Raw genomic sequence first — 27,251 nt, 5'->3', positions numbered from 1 at the left:
ACTCCTAAACCGCAATTGGAAACTTACTATCTCCATTGTTCTCACAATACTTCTCACAAGTGCAGAAAATTAACTCTTTGGTATTTTAACATTTTACTGTAATCTTAAACAGAGAACAATTATGTACATTGTCAAACAATAAAAATATGTCAACATATTGGGAGCTTTAATGTGCCTAAGTAGTGGCATCTCTGTCCAATACATGCCACAGCAGAACTGAAGCCTTTAAATCTTTGTCAGAACTTCACATCTGTGGGCATATTATTCTGTCACATACATGCGTATTATATCATGCAACTCCAGCTTCAAATAAAATATAAGACGTATCACTTAGTTGGAAACATGTTCATTACTTTACTAAAATTTTCTAACCCAGAAAAATTTCGAATGCCTTAACCATAAAGACACTTTTTCAAATTGCAAGCGACCTTTAGAGTAACAGCAGCTACAAGAGATCTGTATGAGGTAAAAGAAATGACTCATAGTAAAATTCAAATCCAGTATGAATCTTTTAATGATAAAATCTTTTGTTACTACTTCAACTATTACTCACCCTTGCTTTCTCAAAAGTCTCTGCCACTTTTGTCAAAAACTTTTCCAAATCAGTATTATCAATTGTTGAAAGCTGCACAAATCCAGTTGATATTTTTATGTAACTATCAGCAACATCTGAAATTTTAGAAAATCAGCACTGGAGTACATTATGCAAAATATTTTTTTATAGCAGCCGAAACTTGGCACTTAAGAAATGTTAACCGAGATAGCTACAAGCAAACTACCACCAAATTATTTTCTGCGTTCACATATACATCCAGAAATAAATTATGGTAATAATGGTAATAATAATAATAATAATAATAATAATAATAATAATAAGTCAAGGACATGTGGCATCAGGATAAAGTTGACATTGTACCAATTATACTTACAGGAGTCATACCACACAATATCCACCAGTACATCAATGCACTAGAGCTACATCCAATCTTATGTATACAATTACAGAAACCCGTAATTATTGATACATGTTCAATTACCCGAAACTTCCTAAATGCAATATAACATATACCGTACAGTTAAAAGGAAGTCACTCTTGATCAAGGCCCGCGTCACTTTCCATTTTTGACCAGACATAACGTCTGAGAAAAGAAAGAAAGAATAATGATAATAAATATATGATTTTGGCAGAGCATGTTGACACAAAGATTTTTTTCACTGCATATTAAAGGATCCCAGTTTACCCAGATTTTATTTAATTTCTCATAGACTAGAAGGCGGCCTACAGCTTTTGGCAGTGCTCAGTGGTCTCCATCCAGGTACTCCTATTAAAAAAAAAAAAAAATCTTTAAACTGCTATCCTAAGTTGATTAATGGTGTTTCAGATAGATTCGAAAGTGAAAATCAGGGGCCTTATTACATTCCAGTAATGAGTTTGGTATATGTTCTTGCCGACAATCTGTTCACCAAGTTTCTGCAGTAACACAGAGTGGCCCATTAGTTATGGATCCAAGTTTGGATGATGGCATCTGATAACCATGCAGCAGACAACCTAAGCAAGTGGTTTGCTTTTCCTGTTAAACTTCTGCTATGGAAAACCACCTTATATGAAGTGAAGTAATTCCTCTAATGGGAGTAAACTTATTTCTGTAGGCAGTGGTCTCTAAAGAATTCCACACAGAAAGTACTGTCTCACATTCAGCAACATCCACTTGTTTGGCACAGGTGGAATTTCTTCACATAGGTGTTTTGTATTCTGCAGTTGATAAGCTGAGTGCAGCGGCTGATGTCTGAAAGAAGTGAAGCTGCATTCCCAATTTACTTCCTGTCAGCTTGCTCCATTCTCCTCTGGCTTGGTGCAGCAACAGGGATTGCCTTATTTGGAATACTTGAGAACTTTCTTGTACTCACTTCTTGTTTAAAGTCTTGGTTTCAAAGAAATTTTTATCTAGTTTTACACCAGTATACTTTGGAGTATAGTATTGTTTCCTCCACTTTATCTGCAGTTTTCTTTAAGCTTTTGTAACGTTGTTCTTCAGATGGATGAGTTGCTACAACCAACATGTCTTTCACATAATCAGGTATGTAGCCATGTGATGCCTTCACAGCGTCATCAGCTAAGGAGAATTGTTTGACTCCCATATTAATTGGTCATTGTAGCCATGTCAAGTACAATTCCTTCCAGAGTTTTTGACTTTAATGGGCTGTGTTACATTTCAGAAGGGCCAAGAGTAGTTTTCCTCCTTAACTTAAGACTTTGGAAGTAGGTGATGCAGATGCTCATAAATTTTAAGATCCATTTCACTGTCTCTGGTACAAATTGAACAATATAACCAATCCTTAAATCATACACCCCAGACACTTTACGACATGGAGAAAAATTATCATTGCTGATGACAGCAACATTGTCACTTATCTCTCCAGGTTTTCTCAGGTTGATTAATGTTGGGCTTCCAAATATTCAGCCAAGTTGCTGTTTCCATTTTATGCACAATATTTCAACAACCAACCCACGTATCTTCAGGTGCTGTGAGTTGGGTTGTTATGTGTACTTACAGACTGGACTAACATCAGTACGGATGAAATCCATCAGCAAGTACATCTAATAGCACAACTTCCAGCAATAAAGGTAACTGGGTCAGTTGTCAAAATATTGTGCATAAAATGGAAACATCTCAGCTAACAACAAGGAGCACACCATTAACAACAGTCACTGACAAAATATCAGAATTCACTGATGAGAAGAAAAATCGAACCCTCAGGAATTGGAAGAGGAGTAGAAAACAGAGGTAGCTTGCTACATGGATTGAAAGGTTCACAGTTTGTAATTGTGGTAAAATATGCACAGCACTGTTAAAAGATGAAGAATTATCATCTTATGTAGTATTAATGTATATGATGAATGTGTGTAAAAAATTGCGCGTTTGAGCTAAGAGGAAGGATATGTAGTGCTTCGAGAATTTCGGGATAAATTCTAGAAACACTTGGCTCTACACCGTCTCGAACGCCCAATATTTTAATTACAAGGGTGAGAGAGCCTTTTTACTGTGCCACACGCATCTGTGTGCAGGAGGGACAGCTGTTACAAGAAGCGAGGAGCTGCATCAGACAAGCAGCCCTGAGAAGTGGTTACTAACAGTGACTTTGAAATTATATCAAAAAGTCAAAGAGTGTTTGTATAGTGTTCCGAGGTTTGTGGTGTCATGAGGATTGTTACAAAGACAGATGAAGTTTGTATTGTATAGAGACACTAACTTTATGTCTTGGCTCTGCATGACGCAGAACGTATGTAATTGTACGAGTGTTTAGTCGATTCTGACATTTATCTTGGAACCAGTTGGCTTGCTGGAGTTTGTACAGAATTATTGTTACTTTGGGATGAGAGTTGAAAATGTATCTTTGTTGAACTGATAAGCTTCTAAGAGTATGTGGTTTATTTAAAGAACATAGAGCTGGTTAACATTATTCCCCTCCAACCTGATACAGTCTTCAGAGAAGAACTCGCGCAAGTCGTGCAACCCAACACCACACTGTGTCTTGTCATTCAAGAAAGTGTCAGAATGTTGGGATGGTTCTTTCAACAAAGAAAAAGTCTACCGCTTACCTTGCCTTTACCTCATTAAATGCTTGTATGTATCCTACTAGTTTTTCATCATGTGAATGGTTTTCTGGAGTTAAACCAACAAAAACTGAGCACCGTGCAATTGATCCTCATTCTCAAGATACAGTGGAGTTACTTCCTGTCAAGTGGCAGTTGGTGAGCAATTTTGTTGGCATTGGACTGAATAGTAGTGTAATCATAATTGATGTTCTTTAGCACCTTCCACATATAAACTCATTTCATTTAGAGCAAATTTCTCCACCTGTCTTCTCTAAGTAGCTGAAGTATTAAGGAATTCTTTACTTGCTTTACTTTTATGTTCCTTAAATACTCCATTTTCAAACATCTGCTGGTGTCTTTGAAAAACTTGTGCACCATTTTCAAAGATATTAACTCAATCAGTTTTATAAACATTTCGTATGAATTCACTTCAGCATGTGGACTGTCAATTTTCCTGCCCAAGACAAGTTAGAAATGATCTAAGTTTGTAACCTTGTAGTTGAAGGAAGTTGAAGTGAGCTTTCAGATGTACTAGGTCCACTTCCCCCCATGAACCATGGACCCTGCCGCTGGTGGGGAGGCTTGCGTGCCTCAGTGATACAGATGGTCGTACCGTAGGTGCAACCACAACGGAGGGGTATCTGTTGAGAGGCCAGACAAACGTGTGGTTCCTGAAGAGTGGCAGCAGCCTTTTCAGTAGTTGCAGGGGCAACAGTCTGGATGATTGACTGACCTGGCCTTTTAACAATAACCAGAACGGCCTTGCTGCGCTTGTACTGCGAACAGCTGAAAGCAAGGGGAAACTACAGCCGTAATTTTTCCCGAGGGCATGCAGCTTTACTGTATGGTTAAACGATGATGGCGTCCTCTTGGGTAAAATATTCCGGAGGTAAAATAGTCCCCATTCCGATCTCCGGGTGGGGACTACACAAGAGCACGTTATCAGGAGAAAGAAAATTGGCGTTCTACGGATCGAAGCGTGGAATGTCAAATCCCTTAATCGAGCAGGTAGGTTAGGAAATTTAAAAAGGGAAATGGAGATGTTAAAGTTAGATATAGCAGGAATTAGTGAAGTTCAGTGGCAGGAGGAACAAGACTTTTGGTCAGGGGAATACAGGGTTATATACCAAATCAAACAGGGGTAATGCAGGAGTAGGTTTAATAATGAATAAAAAAAATAGGAGTGAGGGTAAGCTACTACAAACAGCATAGTGAACGCATTATTGTGGCCAAGATAGATACGAAGCCCACGCCTACTACAGTAGTACAAGTTTATATGCCAACTAGCTCTGCAGATGACGAAGAAATTGAAGAAATGTATGATGGGATAAAAGAAATTATTCAGGTAGTGAAGGGAGACGAAAATTTAATAGTCATGGGTGACTGGAATTCGACAGTAGTAAAAGGGAGAGAAGGAAACATAGTAGGTCAATATGGATTGGGGCTAAGAAATGAAAGAGGAAGCTGCCTGGTAGAATTTTGCACAGAGCGTAACTTAATCATAGCTACCACTTGGTTCAAGAATCATAAAAGAAGGTTGTATACATGGAAGAATCCCGGAGATACTAAAAGGTATCAGATACATTATATAATGGTAAGACAGAGATTTAGGAACCAGGTTTTAAATTGTAAGACATTTCCAGGGGCAGATGTGGATTCTGACCACAATCTATTGGTTATGAACTGCAGATTAAAATTGAAGAAACTGCAAAAAGGTGGGAATTTAAGGAGATAGGACCTGGATAAACTGACTAAACCAGAGGTTGTGCAGAGTTTCAGGGACAGCATAAGGGAACAATTGACAGCAGTGGGGGAAAGAAGTACAGTCGAAGAAGAATGGGTAGCTCTGAGGGATGAAGTAGTGAAGCAGCAGAGGATCAAGAAGGTAAAAAGATGAGGGCTAGTAGAAATCCTTGGGTAACAGAAGAAATATTGAATTTAATTGATGAAAGGAGAAAATATAAAAACACAGTAAATGAAGCAGGCAAAAAGGGATACAAACGTCTCAAAAATGATATCGACAGGAAGTGCAAAATGGCTAAGCAGGGATGACTAGAGGACAAATGTAAGGATGTAGAGGCTTATCTCACTAGGGGTAAGATAGATACTGCCTACAGGAAAATTAAAGAGACCTTTGGAGAAAAGAGAACCAGTTGTATGAATATTAAGAGCTCAGATGGAAACCCAGTCCTAACCAAAGAAGGGAAAGCAGAAAGGTGGAAGGAGTAATATAGAGGGTCTATACAAGGGCGATGTACTTGAGGATAATATTATAGAAATGGAAGAGAATGTACATGAAGATGAAATGAGAGATACGATACTGCGTGAAGAGAGTGACAGAGCACTGAAAGACCTGAGCTGAAGAAGGCCCCGGGAGTAGACAACATTCCATTAGAACTACTGATGGCCTTGGGAGAGCCAGTCCTGACAAAACTCCACCATCTGGTGAGCAAGATGTATGAGACAGGCGAAGTACCCTCAGACTTCAGGAAGAATATAATAATTCCAATCCCAAAGAAAGCAGATGTTGACAGATGTGAAAATTACCGAACTATCAGTTTAATAAGTCACAGCTGCAAAATACTAACGCGAATTCTTTACAGACGAATGGAAAAACTGGTAGAAGCGGACCTCGGGGCAGATCAGTTTGGATTCCGTAGAAATACTGGAACACGTGAGGCAATACTGACCATATGACTTACCTTAGAAGAAAGATTAAGGAAAGGCAAACCTACATTTCTAGCATTTGTAGACTTAGTGAAAGCTTTTGACAATGTTGACTGGAATACTCTCTTTCAAATTCTAAAGGTGGCAGGGGTAAAATACAGGGAGCGAAAGGCTATTTACAATTTGTACAGAAACCAGATGGTAGTTATAAGAGTCTAGGGGCATGAAAGGAAAGCAGTGGTTGGGACGGGAGTGAGACAGGGTTGTAGCCTCTCCCCAATGTTATTCGATCTGTATATTGAGCAAGCAGTAAAGGAAACAAAAAAAAATTCGGAGTAGGTATTAAAATCCATGGAGAAGAAATAAAAACTTTGAGGTTCGCCAATGACATTGTAATTCTGTCAGAAACAGCGAAGGACTTGGAAGAGCAGTTGAACGGAATGGACAGTGTCTTGAAAGGAGGATATAAGATGATCAACAACAAAAGCAAAACGAGGATAATGGAATGTAGTCTAATTAAGTAGGGTGATGCTGAGGGAATTAGATTAGGAAATGAGATGCTTGAAGTAGTAAAGGAGTTTTGCTATTTGGGGAGCAAAATAACTGATGATGGTCGAAGTAGAGAGGATATAAAATGTGGACTGGCAATGGCAAGGAAAGCATTTCTGAAGAAAAGAAATTTGTTTACATCGAGTATAGATGTAAGTGTCAGGAAGTCGTTTCTGAAAGTATTTGTATGGAGTGTAGCCATGTATGGAAGTGAAACATGGACAACAAATAGTTTGGACAGGAAGAGAAGAGAAGCTTTCGAAATGTGGTGCTCCAGACGAATGCTGAAGATTAGATGGGTAGATCACATAACTAATGAGGAGGTATTTTTCAATAGAATTGGGGAGAAGAGGAGTTTGTGGCACAACTTGAAGAGAAGAAGGGACCGGTTGGTAGGACATTTTCTGAGGCATCAAGGGATCACCAATTTAGCATTGGAGGGCAGCGTGGAGGGTAAAAATCTTAGAGGGAGACCAAGAGATGAATACACTAAGCAGATCCAGAAGGATGTAGGTTGCAGTAGGTACTGGGAGATGAAGAAACTTGCACAGGATAGGGTAGCAAGGAGAGCTGCATCAAACCAGTCTCACGACTGAAGACCACAACAACAACAACAACAACAACAACAACAACAACAACAGGTCCACTTTAACTATAGTTCTCTCAAGAGATGTGATGGTTCTGAGATGTGGTCCTACTTGGAATTTCCAATAAATTTGACAGCTAGTGCAATATGTATGTACTATATACTCTGGGTTACAGCTGCACTTCCTTCTTCTAATGTCAATGGATGGTGGCCATTTCAGAATGAGTGAAGCCATATCCTTCAGTCCAGTTTCAGTTTCTTTGTTATTAACTGGAACAAATTTCTTACAATGAACTAGGTTACTCAGTTTTTAGAGTTTTTCAGCTCATCGAGGGTAAGACAACTATTTGGCAATTTCTATACAGGAGTAACCAGTTATGCAGGTTAGTTGTTGTAAAATCAATACTACTATTTCAAATTGAGACAATTGAATGAATAGCGAAAGTGAATTATATTCATCCTATTTCTCTCAATACTCTATTTTACATTAGTTGGGTAAAGCTGCACCAATATAGAATGCAGATGATATACTAATATACAAGGACCACAAGATCTTTTAAGCAGATGGTCCCCAGCCTTCCTGGGACCACTACCCTCAAATGGGAAATTTATTTTGTTTGAGTGGATAATCTTTCGACTGGCTTGATGAAGCCTACGACAACTCCCTCTTCTGTACAAAACTATATCTGAGTAGCACTTGCAATTATTTGTTATATTCCTATCCCAGTTTTCCCCTACAATTTTTACCCTCTATAGCACCCTGCAGTAGAACAGAGGCTATTCCCTGATGTACTTAGACATGAATCCCTTTTTTCAGTGTTCTCCTTATGTTCCTTTCCTTGCCAGTTGTGTACAGAAACTCTTCATTTCTGATCAGTTCATCCAATTTTCCACATCCTACAGCAGCATTGAATCTCAAATGCTCCAATTTTCTTCTTTTCCAATTTTCCCACAGTCAATTAACTTCCGTATAATTATGTGCTTTAAACACACATTTTGGAAATTTCTTCCTCAAAGACAGCTAGCGTTTGATGTTAGCAGATTTCTGTTGTCAACAATTCCTTTTTTTGCCTACACTAGATAGCTTTCAGTGTCCTCCTTACTCCATCTCTTGTTATTTTGTTTCCGAGGTAGCAAATTTCCTTCATTTCATCAACTACGTGGTTGTCAGTTTTTATGCTAACTTGTCACTAGTCTCGTCTCTGCTACTCCTTATTAGCTTTGTCTGTCTTCAGTTTATTTTCAATCCCTAGTATGTGCTCATTAGACAGTTCAATACATTCAACAGATTCTGCAATCCCCCCCCCCCCAGTAAATATAAATATTCCTTCATCCTGAATTTTAATCCCACTCTTGAACCTTTCATTTATTTCAGTCATTGCTTCTTGGGTGCATACATTGAACAGTAGGGTCAAAAGACTGCATTTCTGTCCTACACACTTTTTTAAGCTGAGCACTTAGTTCCTTGTCTCCACTCTCATTGCTCACTCTCTTGTACATACACTGGAGTATCGACCTTTCCCTGCAGGTTACAACTATTTTCCAGAGAACTTGGAATATCTTGCACAATTTTATGTTGTCAAACACTTTCTCTAAGTTGACAAATCCTACAGATGTGTCCGTTTTTCCAAGACTTTCTTCCTTTATCAAGCACACGAGAACTGCCTCTCTGGTGCCTTTGAGTGCCAAACTGATACCCACCTAACAGATTCTCTATTGTCTTTTCAATTCTTCAATTACTCTACCTAGCAATTTCGATGCACAAATTGTTGAGCTGGATTTATGGTAGTGTTCGCACTATCTGCTCTTGCTGTCTTCAGTATTGTTTGGATGATTTTTTTCCTAGAGTCTGATAGTACACCTCCGAACTCAGAGCCTACATATCAACTTTAATATTATTTCCTTTGTCATTTCCCCCAATGATTTAAGAACTTCTAAAGGAATATTATCTATCTATTCCTTATACCTTATTTGATGACAAGTCATCTCAAGCCCTGTTCACCGACTAATACTGGATAACACCTATGTCTTCCATGTTATCTCCCATTTCTTCTATTACAGCAGACCATTGCTCCCCTTGTAGAGGCTTCAATGTACTCTTTCCTCATCTGCTACATCCTCCACACGTAACTGTGGAATTCCTCTTGCATTCTTAATGTTGACACCTTAGCTTTTAATTTCAATGAAAGTTGTTTTCAACTTTTCAATACGCTTAATTCGTCCTACTGATTATTTCTTTTCCATTTTCTCCACATCTCATTTGCAGCCATTTTGCTTTCATTTGCCACCACTTACTATTTCTTTCATTCCTAAGGAACTTAAACAGATGTATTCCTGTCCTTTCCTGAAAATTTTCGTATCCTTTGTTCATCTATCAACTGAATCATTTTTTCCATTACCAAAGGTTTCTTTGCTTTTACCTTGCTTGCGCCTATATTTGTCTGTCCGACTTCTGTGCTTGCCTTTTCACAGGTGTGTATTCGTCATCAACTGAACTGCTTTCTGTGGTATTAACTATCACAATATATAGTTTAATTTTCTTATAATGACATCAATTAATATGACAGGTCAGCTTTGATGTCAAGATTTCTGTAGTATGGCCATGTTACTCGGAAGAAACACACTTCTCATTCTCCCTTAATATGACAAATGGATGTAACATTTTCAGCCTTGGTTGGCACAAGATTTTCCAAGAATCAGTGTGCTGTAGAAAGAAATCTGTTATACTATGGTACCTTGGCATTTTCTTCTCTATGCCCTTCTGTCAACAGCAGGTGTAGCATGGAATTCTCCTCTCACTGTTGCCATATCACATTCATACTACAGTAGTGGTAGAAATCACAGAACTCGTCAAACAGTACACATGATGTCTGTTTCCATAACAATCTGTTATGAAGTGCACATGCTCTAGAACCACAAGGACAGTGAAAAAAAAGTTTTAATGGTGGAAGAAAAATTGGAAGTGATTCATGGAATCGAAAATGGAGCTAAAAAGGTTGACGTGTCTCATGGATTTGGCCTTGTAAATGCCACAGTCCAAACAATTTGGAGAACAAGGTTAAAACTTACTTCATTTGAAAAAACTGAATCTAAAATTAAGCAGTTACAAAAAGCTGCATGGAGTGACACGTATGACGTAAGTGGCTGAAGCAACAGAAGCATTAATGCACTTATTAGCAGACCTCTCCTTATGGTGAAAGCAGAAGAATTTGCCAAGAAAATAAAAAATGAGCAATTTGTATGCAACACTAGCTGGACTGACAGATTCAAGCAACATCATTGCATTACTTGTGGCAAAGTTTTCAGTGAAGCTAACACTGAATACTGAAACAATCCAACAATGACTCATTACTAAGTGGCCTACAATTCGTGAAGGATACACAATTTTGACATCTTTAATTCCAATGAGACTGGCATTTTCTTTAAATTGACACCTAACAGAGCTCAGAAATTCAAGGGTGAGACATGGAGGGAAGTTATATACAGAACGAACAACAGTTCTGGTTTGTCCTAACACAGACGGAACTGAGAAGAAAAAATTGCTCATTATTGGAAAATTAAAAAATTCTAGGTGTTTTAAGCATGTAAAAATCTTCCAGTGCACTACAATGCTAATAAAATGTCCTGGATGATGTTCAAACTCTTTGAAACTGATATAAGACAATGGTATCAGGAGCTGAGCTTTGGAGTCAGAAGACACTGGTTCATGCTGAGATCTGTCTATCACATCCTACATTCTCTTGTATGAAGAATATTAAGCTTGTTTTCTTCCTGTAAATACAACAAGTTTATTGTAGCCCATGGAATAAGGAATAATTAGGAGCCTGAAATGCCACTACTGTAAGCTCATACTATTGAAAATAATACAACGCAGTGAGAAAAAGCAGAATTATTCTCAAAGTGTCAAGAATTGTTTTTGTTATGCACAAATCACAACTTAAGGAATAAATGCTGCTGAAACTTAAGACATGTTCAATGAGACTGATTATCTGCTGCTATCTGCATCACTGCCAGAAATTAACTGTGATTATCGATCAGTGTGACTATGAAATGTATGCAACAACAGATGACCTCATTACAACCAAAGTGTAAACTGAAGATGAAATAGCAAATGAAGTGAAGAATCAGGCCCACAGTGACCATGATGTGAGCGAGGAAGATGAAGATGAAGAGGAGGAGGAGGAGGAGGAGGAGGAGGAGGAGGAGGAAAGAAAAAAGAAAGAAAAAGTGCCTATCCCTACTTTGAGTGATGCTTCAGAAGCCATTAGAATTGTGAACATGTTCTACGAAGCTAGGGAAGGGAGCAGTGAAACTGCAAATGAAATAATGAACACAAAACATAATTTAGAAAGTTTGTATTGGCAAAATAGATAGCCAAGTAAAATGACAGATTACCCCACTGCTAAGTGAGTACTCAACATACTGCTAAGTGAGTACTCAACATACTGCTAAGTGAGTACTCAACATACTGCTAAGTGAGTACTCAACATACTGCTGTTATACTGTATTCATGTAAGCTGCAAAGTGACTATTTTTTTTATATATAATATAAAACAAGGCTAAATGTATTTGTTTTTTTCCATTTGCCATCACAAAAGACTGAAAATAGGAATCTCTATTGCAATGATACTCATTTATGACATTTTAATGTTGTTATAGCCAGGTACTTTTGTATACGAGTCAGAGGATTTCAAACAAACGTCATTTCTCAATACTTCAGTATCCCACTTCTATCCACATTGATCCTTCCCAGCTATTCTTTTCAGCCTACTCTCCATCATTATTAAATTGTGATCAGAGTATACAGGGTGTCTCGGGAGGGAAGGGCAATGTTCAAGAATAACAGGAATGGTCATTCTAAGTAAAAAAGTCCAGTAAACATGGGCTCCAAAATGCAGACCGTAAGAGCTATGACTATTTGTTCGATAGAAGAGATGTGTTCCACAAGGGCAAAGATGAACAAGTGCTCAGAATTGTTAAGGTATGCATTTTTCTTAAAACCCAAGACTTGCTTGTTGGCCACCCAAATCATGATAATTGATGTCAGAACTTTATAACGGATGACAAGTGATGACCAGCACTCAATGGACAGCAAAACAAAGGGGTAAAAATAACAATGTGCTCTTAATGAACTAAACAGAGGTTTCAAATGAAGCTTTCTGTATGTCAAATTGAAACTAATGTCAGCGTGTGTTACCAGTTTTAACAGACCAGTGAGACATTGACTTTAAATGTGATACCCATTATAAAATTTAGGTTTGATCAACGACTAATAGAAAGATGCACATTGAGAATCACTAGGACAGAAAGCAGACAGGGAACAGACTAGATTGAAAAGCATAATTATGACTAACAAAAATAAAATGTAAGAGGGCGATACATGTAGCCATGGAGATCGATGACATATGGTCACATTAAGTTCTTTGCTGGATTCCAAAATATGAGAGAGTCACCAACCTAATGTTAAGTGGATAAATCATGTCACAAAACATGCAAAAGTAGCATGGATGTTCATCACTGAAAACAGCAATTCACTGAAAAGTTTAGATGAGGTCTTTACCCACCAATTTATGTCAAACGGCTGATGATTAAGTATTGATCAACTAAAATAGTGGTAGTAGCTTTTTTCTAATAATGTAGAGTGACCACTGAACCTAAATAATTTTTATTACCGCAAGAAGATTCACTTTCTTCCAGGACTGAACACCCTCACATTGGGAATCACTGTTAAATAGACCCATGCAGCTGAAACGCATTCCGTCTGATTCAATCTGCAGTTTAATATTATTACACAGGAGATATGCCTGGAACACTACCAACAACCATTATTTTTGTGATGGTTATAAGGAATAAATGTTCATGTGTTATATACTACTGTCACATCTTTAAAAATGCAATGCCTGAAAGGCAACAGAACAAACAAGTTTTCTGTGAAGTACAAACTAGACTTCACAAGAAGGGTATTGGTTTGGGTGTTAGCAGGAAATGTTGCATGGACCCACAAGGAGTCACATGCACTCATGTGGAGAACACATGAGGAGTGGCAGTGTGTTGGCAGTGACCATATATGGTCACACACAAGGTCTCACAGGGCAGTTGCTGGAAGCACCACTGTGGAAGAGAATGTGGCCTACCCCACAGTATAAAGGCAAGGCAGCGATATCAAGAAGTGTGTTCAGTTTAGATATAATCCAGGAGAACATCTGCAGGTCAGGCCCAGGGCATGTACTTTTAGTATTCACTCTGGCTCTGCTTGCATTCACACTTATCCACATACCTCCCTACAGGGGATTTTTGGACAATCAGCAAGTGTACTTTCATTCAGGTCACTTATTCAATTTTGCTCAGACAAACGTTAAATTGCAGTTGTTAAAATCTTCCCTATTTCTTCTATGTTTCTTGATCAATTCCATATCTCATTTAAAATATTCAGTTTGCTTTCTCCATGTTACCTGACTATGGACAATACTCAGATTCCCATGTCATTAAGTGTCTAGACCACTCACTGGATGTGACACTGTTGAAAAGTTTTTGAAAGACCATTATGGGTGAAACAATTCTTATTTCTTGAGGATAGGTAAGTTATTTTTAGATTATTTACAAGTGACAGTTCAACATATTGCCTTGAAAGCAAAGAAAGTGTGAAGAGTATATGGAACTGCACAGCCTCAGAACCCAGGGCAACACACCAGACAGTTACAAGTATAGAAGCTACACAAAATATAGCTTTCCTTTTTAAAGGAACTACCGGGACACAATAGTAGTCAAATTTTACATAGCAATTCATATGAAGCGAGGAAAGTCAAACCAGCTTTTAACACAAAAATATGAACCCTAACCCGACAAGTACTTCACATAATTAGTTAATTTGTTGATTCTTGTCTTTGTTAGTGGAAACAAAATGAACCATACACTTCAAGCAGTCAGTCTATTGTGTACATTCTGGCACTATTTTCTTAAATTAGAAGCAAAAAGTAGTAAAACAAGGTTGTGTAAAAACATGGCAAATAGTTTTACTATATACAAACCTTTGTGACGTTTTGTCATCCTATCAGCTTTTGCTGTGGCATCTTTTAGATGGGTGTAGTAATCTATCAGAAAGTTTTTCTCTTGCTCAAAGAATTCACTTGCGTCCTTTACCCCAGTTGCAGTAAGTAACAACTCATCTGTTGTCTTTGAAAAAGATTTCATAAATCCACCAAGCACTTCCATTTTGTTCTTCCCTCTTACACACAAATCTTGATCATATTCCAGAAACACGCGGAAATTGTGGTCATTACGAAAGACTGGATGATTGGCGAGTCTACACAAAAATACTTCGTGCATTGCTACAGTCTTCTTGAAAGTTGCCAGATATTCTCTGTAGAGAAAAAAGTTAATGGTAGATGAAAACACATTAATAGTGTCAGTAACACACGTTCAAGCTTAAAAGTTTAACAGATCTCTGAATATACATCCTATTGACATAGCTATCTCAAGTACAGACATTGTATGAAATGGTAGAAAACAAGTGATGTTCATCTATATAACAAGATTTTACAGATGCTAGACATGAGAAACTATCACAAATAACGAGCACACCAAAATAAGTGTGACAACATTTCTTTTTATTGTGTACCTATTAAGTGTGGCATTACATTGAATTTTTAAATACAATTATAAAAGGAAAATTGTTTTAATTGACAGTATGTTTACAGTTTCCAAGTTCTATTTGGAGGATAGACAAATTGTTTTTACACTGTCTTTACCAAGGAAGACAGCATTTTGCATGCAAAGTGATTTATTAGCCTATTAATGTATCAAAATTATAAAAATAATTGTGAAACAATAATAGCTGTCCTGCTATTTTCTTTAGAAGACTGAGAATGACAGAAACAATCCTATGAAATTGTAGAGTACATACAAATCTAACCTAAGAAAGAAACGAAATACTTAGGGTTCAGCAGTATGTATGTAAATTAATCCTTTAGTGGTCACATGGAGTGTTCACAACACCTCAGTCATTCTTATCGAAGGTATACCACATAATGGATAGGAGTGTACCTTCAAGTTCTTTGGTATCTATGTAGAAAGTTACATGCAAGCTATGGGTAAAAATAGAATCAACAATAGAAGCCAGACTTAAAAGAAAATATGCAACAATAAGCCCTGGGGTGTTAACACCCCACATGACTATGACATTGTGCACTGAGAAAGCAACATTTTATTCCTCCGCAGTTGCTTGTCTGTTGTCACTGTGGTTAATACAGAAGTGGATCCTTACAAAGTAAAACAAGAAACTACTGTGAAGTTCTCTCTCACCACAACCACAAGGAAACTGAGGATGAGAACAACCTCAAACCACAAATAAGAACAGCAGATAAAGCACAAATGATGTCTTTGTTGGAATGAAAAGGGTTATGAAATGGATGAAAAACTGTCCTACTCGCAACATCAGAACTTGGTATTTAGGTTTTGTGATTGACCACCCTGGTGTGAAAGCTGCCACAAAAGCTGCAAAAACTGCTATGGACCTCTCTCTCACTACTTATGAATAACATAACCATTAGACCAATTACAGCATGCACCAACATTTACATACAGCACACTGCATTAAATTTCACAAGAAACACTGATGTCAGATACAACTGAAGACAAGAAAATCAAGTCTCTTCTTGGTCTATTGATATTGGCAGCGTATTACCAAGCAGGACACCAAAATCTGGAAGACTTATGGGATGGTAATGGCTTTTGAATAGTAATATTTCGTGCAACAAAGAGTTTGTGGCATTTTCACTTCTTGTCAAGCTGTTTCAGATTCAATGACATTCGAGACAGGCCACAGCAAAGGGTTTGACTGCCTAACTGCAGTTACAGAAATGTTCCAATTATTTCTGTTTAACTGTGACAATAATACTGTGTCTGAAAAACGTCAGTGGATGAACAACTGCTTGCATTTAGAGGTAAGTTCTCTTTCCATCAGTACATACCACGCAAGTCAGCAAAATACAGATTGAAGATCATCATCTTGTGCGATGCAAGAACATGGTATACTTTGGGGTTTGAAATCTCTACTGGGAAACAACCTGCGGGTCCATTTCCATTGTCAAACTCACCTAAGGAGATAGCAATGGCCGTCGAAGGGGCAGGGAGAAATGTGACACTTGACAGCTGGTTTTGTTCCATCCCTCTAGCTGAAGAAGAAAGACAGTAGCATGAATTCTTGGAAACAATAAGAGGGAGCTACTACCAGAGTTAGTTTGGACGAGAGGTTGAGATTTAAAAAGCATCCTTTTTGGATTCATATGGTACCACAGTTTCCTACGTGCCAAAGGAAGGAAAATAATGACACCCCCCTTTCATCTTTGCATCATGGCGATGTCACTAACACTGCAGATGAGAAGTAACCAGAAATTTTAACAATGTACAATAAGACAAAAATCAGGTGTAGACATAATTGATGAAATGTGTGTTACTTATTCAGCCTCAAGGAAAACCAAGCAGTGGCCACTTACCCTATTTTTCTGGATGATTGACATTGTTATCATTAATGCCTTCATCATAGATGCCTGTAACAACAATGAGAGGATTTTCTGAATAATGTTTTTACATGAAGTGGGAAAAGTATTAGTAAACCTGATACTGTGCAAGAGAGCAGCCACTCACTCCTTGTCTAAACAAGTTAGAGAGAAACTGCAAAAATGGCAGAAATCAAAAACAACAAGAATGTAGCACCTTGTGAACAAAGGATATCTAAGCCCAGGCACTGTGCAGTTTGTCCTTGGAGTAATGACATTAAAGTCAAATCACACTGTACCCAATGTCTGAAAGTTAGGTGTCTAAACCACATAAAGAATGTCTGTGAAAAGTGTTGTAATAGACCTGTTGTAGCCAGTGACAGTGACTAAATTCATGTAACTTTTGTGTGAGTTGAGAGAATAAATGTTTAGTGATATGTGTAATCGCAAATCTGTAGTGCAGAACTAACAAATCAGAAATCAATAATTTCGCAAAAACTCTTCAGAAAATGGAAAATATTGTGTGTGTTTGAAATGCAGTAATCTGATACTTTATTAATCTAAAAATGGTCACTCAAATACGATAATTTAACTTTCTGAAGAGCCATTTATTCAACAAATATATTTATATTAATGATATGCTGCACAAGTATATCATTACAGCCACTTCTGTTTGGGGTGTTAGGAACACCCCGCATGACTTAACGTATTGGAAACACATGTGACTGCATCAGGGTTACAGAAATACTGTATCTACAATGGTGAAAAATGCATTGACACCATAGTGGATCATGCTGGTGACATGTTCCATTCATTTGTTGATGATGTGTCATTTAAATACAACCATCTGTCTAAACAGTTTCCACTTTCCAGGTAGAATGTAATGTTCTACCTTTGTCTCCTTTACTGCAACACCATTCTGCTCCAACAGGGAAAGGATGGGAGGTTTTGATCCACTCATCAACTTTATACTCTCATTGAGCAGTATGAGATTTAAAATGGAATGACCATACAAAATTTATCATCAGTAAAGCAGATGCATCGGAAGAATCCAAAGGAAATGCAGTCTGAAAACAAAGGAAGTAGGTTACAGTACACTTGTTTACCCACTGCTTGAATACTACTCACCGGCATGGGATCCGTACCAGATAGCGTTGATAGGAGGGGGAGGGGGGAGGGAGGGGGAGGGAGGGGAGAGAGAGAGAGAGAGAGAGAGAGAGAGAGAGAGAGAGAGCAGCACACTTCGTTACAGGATCATTTAGTAATTGCGAAAGTGTTACGGAGATGATAGATAAACTCCAGTGGAAGACTCTGCAAGAGAGATGCTCAGTAGCTCGGCACGGGCTTTTGAAGTTTCAAGAACATACCTTCACTGAGGAGTCAAGCAGTATATTGCTCCCTCCTACACATAACTTGTGAAGAGACCACGAGGATAAAATCAGAGGCATACCGACAATCTTTCTTTCCACAAATAATACGAGACTGTATAGAAGGGAGAACCAATAGAGGTACTCAAGGTACCCTCCGCCACACACCGTCAGGTGGCTTGAGGAGTACGGATGTAGATGTAGATTTAAATGGTTCTACTAAAATAAGGTTGGACCTCACTTTTCATTTTTTTACTCCCTAGAAAAGTGATGAAGGTCTTTTTAACAGTTCACGTCTCATAGTTTTATTGGATATGAACAATTCTTAATTTACACAGAATCATGGAGTGTCTCACTTTCATTAAATACAAATGTTCAATTTTCTGAAAACACATTTCAGATTTTGTGACTGGGGCTACTAGTACCTCCTTGATGACTGTCAAAAAGAGCTCGTTTTGTTGTCAGGAGTGACAATATGATACTGCATTCATTATTATTTCCCTCCATCCTCCACTGTCAGCAACGCACAATACTTTTGCCAATACGTACTAAACTAGTTACACCTTACTAACACAATTTAATTGTTGTATATCTACACTAATGAAATAAGGTTGTCTAAGATACTCTGAAACCTGCAACCAATATCAATCAGGAAAGATATTTATTTATTCACTTTGATGAACAAAGTGGTTATAATTTAACTTCCCTTACACGAGAGGGGCCCCTTGAACGGGGGATTGTGAGACAATGAAACTTCGTGACAACGTATCACGGAAAGAAACATTTTAATTTTCACCTGAGATGGTGACATTTGTTAACTGTTGACTATGTTTATGCTCCAGGTTACAAATGTTGCTCAATGTGACAATCTGCATCTGCAACACCGTGGAACCATACTACAGATTGCTCTACTGCTGCCTGAAACATCAAGAGGGATGTTGGCTACCCCCCTCTCTATGCTCACCTTCAACCCCCAACACATGTTAGTGTCCCGTTGATAAACCCTGTCCTTCTGATAACCCCACAGCACAGATCACATGGGTTCATAACTGGCGATCTTTGTGGCCATGCAGTTTGAAATGATTGGCGATTGATTCGACTTTCTCCAAATGAGTTACAGAGGAACCTAGTGACCTCACTAGCATTGTGGGGTGTAGTTCCACTGTGCATCAAAATAGCCTCACCCAAAGCATTTCTCTCTCACAGAGCAGGGATCACATGTTGGCAAAGCAAATCACAGTAACATGTGCCATTCCCACTGCATGTGTTTGGTCCCTGGCCTCGAGTTCCTCAATAAAATAGACTCATCATGAACTGTGCCGTGAAGCCACACCACACAGTGATGTCTTCATTAAAGTTTGTTGATGGTGAGACTATCCCCAGATGTGACAATTTTGAGTTTTCACTGCCCCAGTGAGCATAAAACGTTCTTCACCCCTACGCAAAATGTTCCAATGTCACATGTCATCACCTTTCAACCCTTACATGAAACTTCAAAGCAAAGTCTAAAGTCCGTGTCATGTTGAAAAAGTTGGTGCGTAATGTGAAGTTTGTATGGATACCATTACAAAATTTTTTGCAGCACTTTCCCAATGATGGACGATGGAGTGTTCAGCTGTTGTGCCACAGCTCAAGCACTGCTTGGAGATCCCACATTGTATCCACCACTATCAGCTGTGTCCACAGTAACTCCAACAACTGCAGTGCAATTGGCCATCAGCCTCTCCAAGGAGCAATTATTAAATTACCAGTTAACTTGAATTTCCAATTCATGTTCTTCACTCACAGTGCAGAAAGAGGACATCTCCGTATTCCTTTCATGCATCAATATGAAAAGCAGCAGCACTATCGCTACTTTGACGAAACTGCTTCACAAGTAAAGCCCTGCTCACTTTGTCCAGACCCATGATGACTGTCTCCAGCTGTAATACACTCTCACATGCTTTTGTTTCAACCCACTGCCACCGTAACAGTATTGACGTCTAAAATCAAGTCATCACACTAACACAAATCTTGCAGCTCACAGTCTTAACGTCATTCCTATAAAGTTGGGTATTCACACAGTAAATGGTTTTCTGTCTACATTGGCTCAAGTAGTGGAATTTGAATAATAACCACCCTATACATTATGTTAATTATAAATTCTACAGTCTGCTTCAGGTTTGAATCAACTTTGCTCATAGAATTATGTGGAGGTGGTTGCTTTCTTAGGAAATGTTAATTGTGGGACTTTAACACAAACATTCAACTGTTAGTTACTAGCATTTTAATATTCCTACTACCATATTTCACCTGAAATTCATTTCAGCAATAGGTCTCTTAGATAGGGACATATGGCAAATCTAGCCTGTAAAATCACTACATGCATTCGAGATACACATTTCCACACAAGCAGCCACTGCTGTTGTGTGCAGCACACCAAATTTACTACATAACTCAAGTCCACACCCTACCGCACAGTTTGAGATATCTGCATCCAAATCGCTCATAAAACTGGCAAAAGTCATTCTGTTTAAGATTACAGTATCACAATTATGCAAACTGACAACTGTGCAACAATATGAAAGGGGCATGCACCACTTATTTCCAACTCCAGAAAGACCTTAGAATAACTACACCAAATTACAGACTATAAGTACCAATGTGAGCTATGATTTATATCTGCCTGCAGTCGGTACAGTTCCTCGTCCTTGTCCTCTTCCTCCTCCCCTTCCCCTCTCCCTCAAAGACAATATCATAATGCCCTCATGAACTTAATATTGGAAGTTTATGACAATCAACATCATGCCCACTGCGGCTGTGGAGACCTTAACAAAAGGGCCACAGCCTGAACTGGAAAGGCATGTCCTGACTCTCTCAGTGGAATACAGCCCTCACACTAATGATAACTGTGGCCCTTTGGCATGTACTATTTCTCCTACAAAACAGCTCCAGTTCTGAGTGAGACATTTTTTATTCTATCATTTTTTGGGCATGCATACAGAATATTTTTAATTCATTCAATATTCAATTTACCAAAAGAACTTTAAGAAATACAAGACAGGTTTTACTTGGTGCTTAACATAAATTAACTTGCAGAGTTATCTTCAGTGTTGCTTCACAATATCAGTCACACTACTAAAGAAGATTAAAGCACTTCAACTTAACGATTACTTTACTATTAGTTTAAAATTACTGATTAGAATAACATACAATTTACCAAATAAAAATCAGATAGCTACTATACGAAGTCAGGTTTGGCTTCAAGAACTTAAAAGGTGCCAGAAATACAGCTCTGGCCTCGAGTAAGCAAAGGTTGGATAAAATGAATCACAGAAAGTGTGACAGTGTAATGTGGAATGACAATCACAATATTAATAATTGAGCTACAATAGAACATCAGTGCTTTTTCTCAGACAATTGATTTACAGAACAGCTAACCTGCTTAGCACAAAATTTGTGTTGAAATTCAATTCATTAATGCGCAAGAGGTGGACCATAACTCAGTTTTTAGTTTTTTTTCCAGAAAACTACCAAAAACTGTTCTAACAGCTCTCTTCTCAGGATGTGTGTTGTATTTAAAGTTCCAGGTAACACCTGTTAATCTGACAATGAATAAATAAAACAACAAGTTCGAGTCTCGGTCGGGCACACAGTTTTAATCTGCCAGGAAGTTTCATATCAGCGCACACTCCGCTGCAGAGTGAAAATCTCATTCTGGGAACAAAAGAGTAAATAGCAATTATTCACAGCAGAATTTTTAAGTTAGTGGTTCATGATCTGCTAGAGCTCCACCATCAAGTATGCTTGTACACCCCTTGTAAAATTAACTACAATAATATCCAAGTTGGCACTATTCTGTGTGGAACTGAGTCCCAAAGAGAACACTCGTCTGTGGCCAGACAGTGGGACTTTGGGAGGTGGTGGGTAATTGGAGAGAAGTCATGGGATTTCTGTTTTTGTACAAGGTTAGAAGGGTTTTTATAGACCTCTAAGGCCTCAGTGAGACCCTCTGTATATTTGAAGAGGGACTGCACATCACTACAGATGTGACAGCCACAGGTGGCTAGGTTGGTTGGTTGGTTTGTTGGTTTAAAAGAGGGGGGGGGGGGGGGGGGGAAGGGACCTAACTGCTAGGTCACCAGTCCCTTGTTCCGAATAAAACAATGCCACAAGGGTGAGAATAAAACAAGCGTGACGGAGAACACAAAACAGAGAGAAAGGAAAAAATGACAAGAACGACGGAAGGGCAACGAACACTTAAATGGACAAAAGGGGACAAGAAAACCACAGAAACGCAAAAAAAAACAGGTAGAAGAGATTAGAACAACAAAACAGATTACCATGGCTGGCTGACCATGAGAACAAAAAAGGAGAAGCCAGCCACTCTGCAACACATTAAAACCTCCATCCTGAAAGCACTAGGGTGGAAGAGACAGAGGGACAAAGGACATGTGCTAAAACTTAGATCAAATAAGAAAACCCACCCTCATTAACAAAATGTAAAACTAAATCAGCCGATAAGGCACTGTCAGATAAAATTAGGAGCAACGATTCCGGTAACCGAAGATTTCATCATAGGGCAGTCAAAGTGGGACAGTGCACCAGAATATGGGCTACTGTCAAACGGGCACCACACCGACACTGAGGCGGGTCTTCACAATGCAGGAGGTAGCCGTGGGCTGCCCAAGTGTGGCCAATGCGGAGCCGGCGGAGAACCACAGAACCCCTGTGAGAGGCCCGGATGGACGACTGCCACACACTCATCTTCTCCTTAATGGCACACAGTCTGTTGTGCGTACTGACTATGCCATTCCATCTCTCAAAGCCAAGAAACCTGGCGGGTTAAAAATGAACGCAGGGCAGTTATTGGAATGCCGATCTCCATAAGCAGTTTCCATGTAGCATGTTTGGCCAGCCTGTCAGCAAGTTCATTGCCTGGGATTCCAACGTGTCCTGGGGTCCACACAAACACCACTGAATGACCGGGCCATTCCCGGGCAAAGATGGACTCCTGGATGGTCGCTACCAAAGGCTGACGAGGATAGCACCGGTCGATAGCTTGTAGGCTGCTCAAGAGTCAGTACACAGAAGAAACTGACTGCCCAGGGCATGAATGGATGTGCTCAAGAGCACGAGGTATAGCCACCATCTCCGTAGTGAAAACACTGCAGCCACTGGGCAAGAAATGCTGTTCAATACGCCCTCCATGGACATACACGAAGCTGACATGACCATCAGCCATCATGCCATCGGTGTAAACCAGTTCATGGTACATGTTAAAAATCAAGAGGAAGTGACAATGGAGAGCCACAGGGTGAACTGAGTTCTTTGGCCTATGTGAAAGGTCCAGGCAAAGCCACAGCCTAGGTGTATACCATGGAGGTGTATGCGAATGGACCTCTAATAAAGTTGGTAAAGGCAAGGACTCCAGTTCAGATAGAAGGGAGCGGACGCAAACTGCAATTTTAAGCCCTGACCTGGGCCGCCAATGCAGGAAATGAAACACCATGGGTGGGAAAAGGCGAGTGTAATTCGGTTGCACAGGAGAACTATGAAAGTGTGCACTGTAACTGGCGAACAGCTGCGCATGCCTGACCTGCAATGGAGGGATTCCAGCCTCCACCAAGACACTGGTCACTGGACAAGACCTAAAAGCTCCCGCTGCTAATCGAACGCCACATTGGTGCACTGGGTCAAGTAAACACTACACTGAGGGTGCAGCCGAACCATAAACCCGACTCCCGTAGTCAAGGTGAGATTGAACAAGGGCTTCGTAGAGCTGCAGCAGCGTACAGCTATCTGCACATCAGTTGGTGTTGCTCAGGCATCACAGGGCACTGAGGTGCTGCCAGCACTTCCATTTACATTGACGAAGGTGAGGAAGCCAAGTTAATTGGGCGTCTAACACCAGTTGTAAGAATCGATATGTCGCCACTACAGTGAAGGGATCATACGTAAGGTAAAGTTCTGGTTCTGGACGAATGGTACAATGCCAACAGAAGTGCATGACACACGACTTTGCAGCATGACTGCGCCCTGTAGACGGCTCCCTGTAGGTGGCGCTCAGCAACACCAGTACAGGTGGAGCAGTATGAAATGCAGAAGTCATATGCATACAGAGAGGGTGAGATAGACGGCCCTACAGCTATTGCTAGACCATTAAAGGCCACTAAAAATAGAGAGACACTCAATAAAACACCAGCAGAGCACTGCAGGACCCCATTCTCCTGGATATGGGGGGGGGAGCAGGAGGGGGGGGGGGGGAGGACTATGGGAGGCACCAACTTTGACACAAAATACGAAGAGACAGGAAATTCTGGATAAAAATCTGGAGTGGGTCTCTGAGACCCCACTCGTATAATGTGGCAAGGATATGGTGTCACCAGATGGTGTCATAGGCTTTTTGTAAATAAAAAAGATGGCAAAAGTGTTGGCATCTGGAAAAGGCTCTTCAGATGGCAGACTTGAGGGATACACGATTATCAGTGGTAGAGCAACCCAGGCAGAAACCACCCAGACACATGGAGCCAGTAGGACACATGTCTCCAGGACCCAACCCAACCACCAACACAGCAGCTTACAAAGAATGTTGGTGAGGCTGATGGACCGATAGCTATCAACATCAAGCAAATTTTTGCCGGATTTGAGCACTGGTATGATGGTGCACTCTCGCCAATGCAATGGAAAGACGCCATCGCACCAGATCCGGTTGAAGATCATGAGGAGATGTCACTTGTAGTCAGACAAGAGATGTTTAATCATCTGACTGTGGGTCCGAGATGGCCCAGGAGATGTGTTGGGACAATGTGCAAGGGCACTGAGGAGCTCCCACTCTGTAAATGGGGCATTGTAGGATTCACTATGGCGTGTAGTGAACAACAGGACTTTCCCTTCCATCCACCTTAAGAGTGCGAAAGGCTGGGGGTAATTCTCCGACGCAAGGCACGAGCATAGTGCTCAGCCAAGCGCTCGGTAATCTTGTTTGTATCGGTACATAACACTTCGCTTATGTTAATACCAGAAACACCAGTTGGGGGTCTAGTATCCAAAAACTCATTACCCAGACTCGGGACGGTGATGTATGGTACCCAATGGTTGACACGTACCACTCCCAAAACTCCTTTTTACATCTTTTGATAAACTGGCAAATGCAGGCACAGAGCCATTTAAAGATACGGGGGCCAAGGAAGGGTGCTGCTTATGCCACTGAAGAGCTCGCCGGTGCTCCTTAATTGCCTCAGCAACTTTCGGCGGCCACCACGAGACCGCCTTTCACCAGGGGCACACAAAAGAGCGAGGGATTGTTTTCCGCCGCAGTAACGATTGTTTTAGTCACCTACTCAACCATCACATCAATGTTATGCTTGGGGGAGAGTCAACGGAGACCACAGAGATGAAAGTTTCCCAGTCTGCCTTGTTTCAAGCCCATATGGACAACTGTCTGTGGGCCTGACACCGGGGCAGTGACAGGAAGATCACTACCACACAGGTCGTCATGTGCTCTCCAGTTGACAGTTGGGAAAAGTCCAGGCCTGCAAACCAAGAGATGAATAGCCAAATATGTGCCATATGCCACACTGAAATGTGTGGTGGCACCTGTATTTAAGAGGCAGAGGTGGAGCTGTGACAGTAAATTTTTTACATCTCTGCCTCAGCCAGTAAGAACGATGCCACCCCACAAGGGGTTACAAGTGTTAGAATCTCCCCGAAGAAGGAAAGGTTTAGGGAGTTGATGGATCAGTGCAGCCAATACGTTCAGGGGTACTGCACCATCTGGAGGAAGATATGCGTTGCAGACAGTTATTTCTTGCATTGTCCTTATCCTGACAGCCATAGCTTCAAGAGGGGTTTGAAGAGGCACAGGTTCGCTGCATACCGAGTTCAGGACAGAGAAACTCCACCTGACACACTATTATAGTCACTATGGTTCTTGTGATATCCCCTATACCTGTGGAGAGCAGGGGTCCACTTAAGAGTTACTGTAGCTCAGCCAGGTGGTGGAAAAAAAACGCCACAATTCCGCTGGAGGATGACGTTATGTTGAGGTCGGGAAGGCATTAAGCACGCAAGGAGGCAGGGTCACCTGCTGCCACTGAATGAGTATTTGTAGCCATTCCTGCAGTGGACGAGGCATCAGTGAGATCCAGGTCCGCAGGGGACGGTAAGATCTCCACCACATCCTCAGATGCAGAATTTGTAGCGAGTGGTGCTATTGGGGCCACCCGAGGGTCCTTTTTCTCAGCAGACTTCTTTTTTTTTGCTTCCCCTCACGCTTCTCGTTAGGGGCTTGCGTGAAAGACTTCTCTGAAATAGCTTCAGGCATGGAGGAAGACCATGAAGCTCTTCGTCCAGCAGCTTTTGGCTCGTTGAGCCACTGGCGAGTGTATGCCATGGCATTAGTGGAGACCTTTGGAGAGAGGGCCCCAAGGGATCCCTTCCACATGAGAGGAGCCAGAGGAGGCTGTTGCTTCTCTGGCAGGGAGTAGAGGGCCTTGCTACCGAGGTATGTGCATTGGGAGTAACAGAGGAAGATTTGCCCCCTACCACCAAGGGGGCAGATGTATTCTGCTGACCCTGAGGGCCCCCTGTTCGTGGCATGAGGAACCACTGGCACTTGGGATGGCAATGGTGATGTAGCTGCAGCATACGTGGAGATCAGCCAAATGGGGTGTAATCATTCAAAATTACATTTAGCCTCCTGGTAAGTCAACTGGTCCAGGGTCTTTTACTCTTTGATTCTCCGCTCCTTTTGGAGTACTTTGCAGTCTGGCCTCAACCTTCATTATTCATTGTCATCCATCTAGCCCCTTCCCGGTTCCCATTCCAGCACTACACTGCACTTTATTCCAACAACACACGTATCTGTCTTTTTACTTCTTTCCATTTCCACTACCCCCACTCATACCCCACCCACTGTAACCTCTCCACACTGCACCTAGCTGCCCCACACTCCACCGTGTCCCTGCAAACTCCCAGCAGCACTTAACAGTCCCCACCCACCCCTG

At 40.4% G+C, this 27,251-nt stretch overlaps 1 protein-coding gene across 4 annotated transcripts in view; it reads right to left on the bottom strand.

The window, feature by feature from the left end:
- LOC124591894 (sorting nexin-6) overlaps positions 1-27,251 on the bottom strand; it is an 82,964-nt gene that overhangs the window by 41,483 nt on the left and 14,230 nt on the right. For all 4 annotated transcript variants that reach the window (XM_047131782.1, XM_047131779.1, XM_047131780.1 and 1 more), the window contains 2 exons: positions 14,429-14,760; positions 554-669 (listed from right to left, as the gene is read on the bottom strand). In XM_047131782.1, the coding sequence (XP_046987738.1) occupies positions 554-669; positions 14,429-14,760 (448 nt within the window). The remainder of the gene's footprint in view (positions 1-553; positions 670-14,428; positions 14,761-27,251) is intronic.

The sequence above is a fragment of the Schistocerca americana genome, chromosome 2, assembly GCF_021461395.2.
Source record: "Schistocerca americana isolate TAMUIC-IGC-003095 chromosome 2, iqSchAmer2.1, whole genome shotgun sequence".
In the NCBI taxonomy this organism is placed as follows: domain Eukaryota; kingdom Metazoa; phylum Arthropoda; class Insecta; order Orthoptera; family Acrididae; genus Schistocerca; species Schistocerca americana.
Note: the sequence above shows the minus strand (reverse complement) of the source record. Positions and strands in the feature narration are given on the sequence as shown.